This window comes from Muntiacus reevesi, chromosome 9 (genome assembly GCF_963930625.1).
Source record: "Muntiacus reevesi chromosome 9, mMunRee1.1, whole genome shotgun sequence".
NCBI classification, from domain to species: domain Eukaryota; kingdom Metazoa; phylum Chordata; class Mammalia; order Artiodactyla; family Cervidae; genus Muntiacus; species Muntiacus reevesi.
The window spans coordinates 8,956,579-8,958,912 of record NC_089257.1 but is presented as its reverse complement, the minus strand read 5'-3'; the positions used below and the strand labels follow the sequence as shown (position 1 = coordinate 8,958,912).

Sequence of the window (2,334 nt, the reverse complement as noted above, 5' to 3'; positions counted from 1 at the left end):
TTTTTTCAAACAATATTTTTAGCAAAATACTCCGGAAAATTTAGAGTAAAGAGAGACATGTGTAAGTAAGATCATATATTAGATTATACACATATTGGAAATTAACAAGTCAAATCCATAGGCAGAAAGGCTTAGTACTTTAATGGGGTAAGCTCAGGAGTATAGTCAAGAGGGTAATTAGTAGTTTCCCAAATTATAGAAATCTTAGTGTATTATCCACGCATTTGTTATATTATGACCATCAGTGAAGCTGACATCTAGAACACAAGAAGCAGAGGTAAAAATTGTCAAAGCATACTTCAACCAAGACTCCAGTGGAGTCAGGTATAATAGACACAAAAATGAACCAAACTAAGAATGGCTTCTTCAGCAGGGCATTAATAGTATTAGCATTAATATTGAAATAGTGCTATTTAGATTTTAAAGAACATAGAAAAGATATATAATGCCTGGAATATACCTGTGTATATTGATGTCTATGTGGGTACAAAATCGGCTTTAAATTTTCAGGAAAACTCAGAATAAGATACGGCAAGTGTTTGCACCCCATTTCTTGTCAGAAGGCTAAATTTCAAAGTGTTGAAGTCATTTGTCCAAGGAAAGTACTAGTTCTGGAGTTTGTGATCTTGGTTGGAATAAAAAATTTTAAAGGTCATTCATTCTGTATTCTCAAAATGCAAAAACTTTGATCCAAGGCTACTAACTTCTGAATCATAGATAGATCTGGGTGAGAATAGGACATGTGTAGATTTCCAGAGATTCATATGGGATTAAAGGCATGTGGAACAAACAGAGCATGCAGCAGAAACTAGGACTTCAGAATTCAGTCCACTTATCTTCCCAAGATGTCGTTCTTTTCTTCTTTCTGCAGATTAAACCTTTGTCACCTAGATCTCGTCTACAGTCATGACCATGTCAGTGAATAAGAGTGTGACTGAATTCATTCTCTTTGGCTTGACACAGGATGCGGAAAAGCAGAAAGTGATATTTGGAGTCTTCTTGATCCTATACCTTGCAACACTGTTGGCGAACTTTCTTATTGTAGTGACTATTAAGACAAGCAGGACACTTGGGAGTCCCATGTATTTCTTCCTGTTCTATCTGTCCTTTGCTGATGCCTGCTTCTCCACAACCACAGCCCCCAGGTTAATTGTGGATGTCCTTTCTCAGGAGAAAACCATTTCCTACAATGAGTGCATGACCCAGGTCTTTGCCGCCCATTTCTTTGGATGCATGGAGATCTTTGTGCTCATCCTCATGGCCTTTGATCGCTACATAGCGATCTGCAAACCCTTGCGATATACAACCATCATGAGCCGGCACCTCTGTGGTGGACTGGTGATTCTAGCCTGGGTGGGATCTTGTATTCACTCGTCAGCACAGATTTTCCTGGTTTTGAGGTTGCCCTTCTGTGGTCCTAATGTGATTGACCACTATTTCTGTGATTTGCAGCCCTTGTTGAAACTTGCCTGCATGGACACTTCTGTGATAAATTTGCTTGCTGTTTTTAACAGTGGGGCCATATGTATGGTGAGTTTCATAATCCTATTTATTTCCTATGTTGTCATATTACACTCCCTGAGAAACCACAGTGCAGAAGGAAGGCGAAAAGCCCTTTCTACATGCACCTCCCACTTCACTGTGGTTGTCATATTTTTTGGCCCATGTATATTCATATACACACGCCCACCAACAACATTTCCAATAGACAAGATGGTGGCTGTGTTTTATACAATTGGGACACCCTTACTTAACCCGCTGATCTATACACTACGGAATGAAGAAGTGAAAAATGCCATGAAAATGTTATGGTGTAGCAAAGCATGACTTCACTTGATAAGTGTATATAGAGGAATCCTTGTGTATATTTCCTTAAAGATTTAGTTCTGGTTTATGGACAGAAGAGATAGCATATTTTTGTCCAGAAGCAAGAGTAGAGAAATACAAGGATATAAGGACAGAGATACACAGTATCCTCATTCTGAGAGGCTTACATTAGAAAATAAAACCCATAACAATTTTGAACAACCTCTGATGACTCTTACTTTAATTCTATCAACATCAGACAATATTCACATGATAATTTAGTTTCTTGCACAAATGTTTCTTCAGAGAGAAGTGGACTGACAGAATGTGTGTGTGTGTGTGTGTGTGTGTGTATGTGTGCACATTGATTCTTTTTCTAGATTTTATTTTAGTTCTTATGAAGGTGGTCATAAGAGCTTATCCACAGGGGACTGGTACTCTACAGAATCACAGTTTCTGTCTTGACAACCTAACGGTTAGAGAAGATTCTCTGAGAAAATGTTAGTCTGGAAATCAGTGCCTGAATCC

The 2,334-nt window shown here is 38.4% G+C and overlaps 1 protein-coding gene across 1 annotated transcript; it reads left to right on the top strand.

The window, feature by feature from the left end:
• The first annotated feature begins 912 nt into the window (after positions 1 to 912).
• On the top strand, positions 913 to 1,827 carry LOC136175252 (olfactory receptor 4C11-like). The gene has a single exon (XM_065945572.1). The coding sequence runs from the start codon at positions 913 to 915 to the stop codon at positions 1,825 to 1,827; it is 915 nt and encodes a 304-aa protein (XP_065801644.1).
• The last annotated feature ends 507 nt before the right edge of the window (positions 1,828 to 2,334 follow it).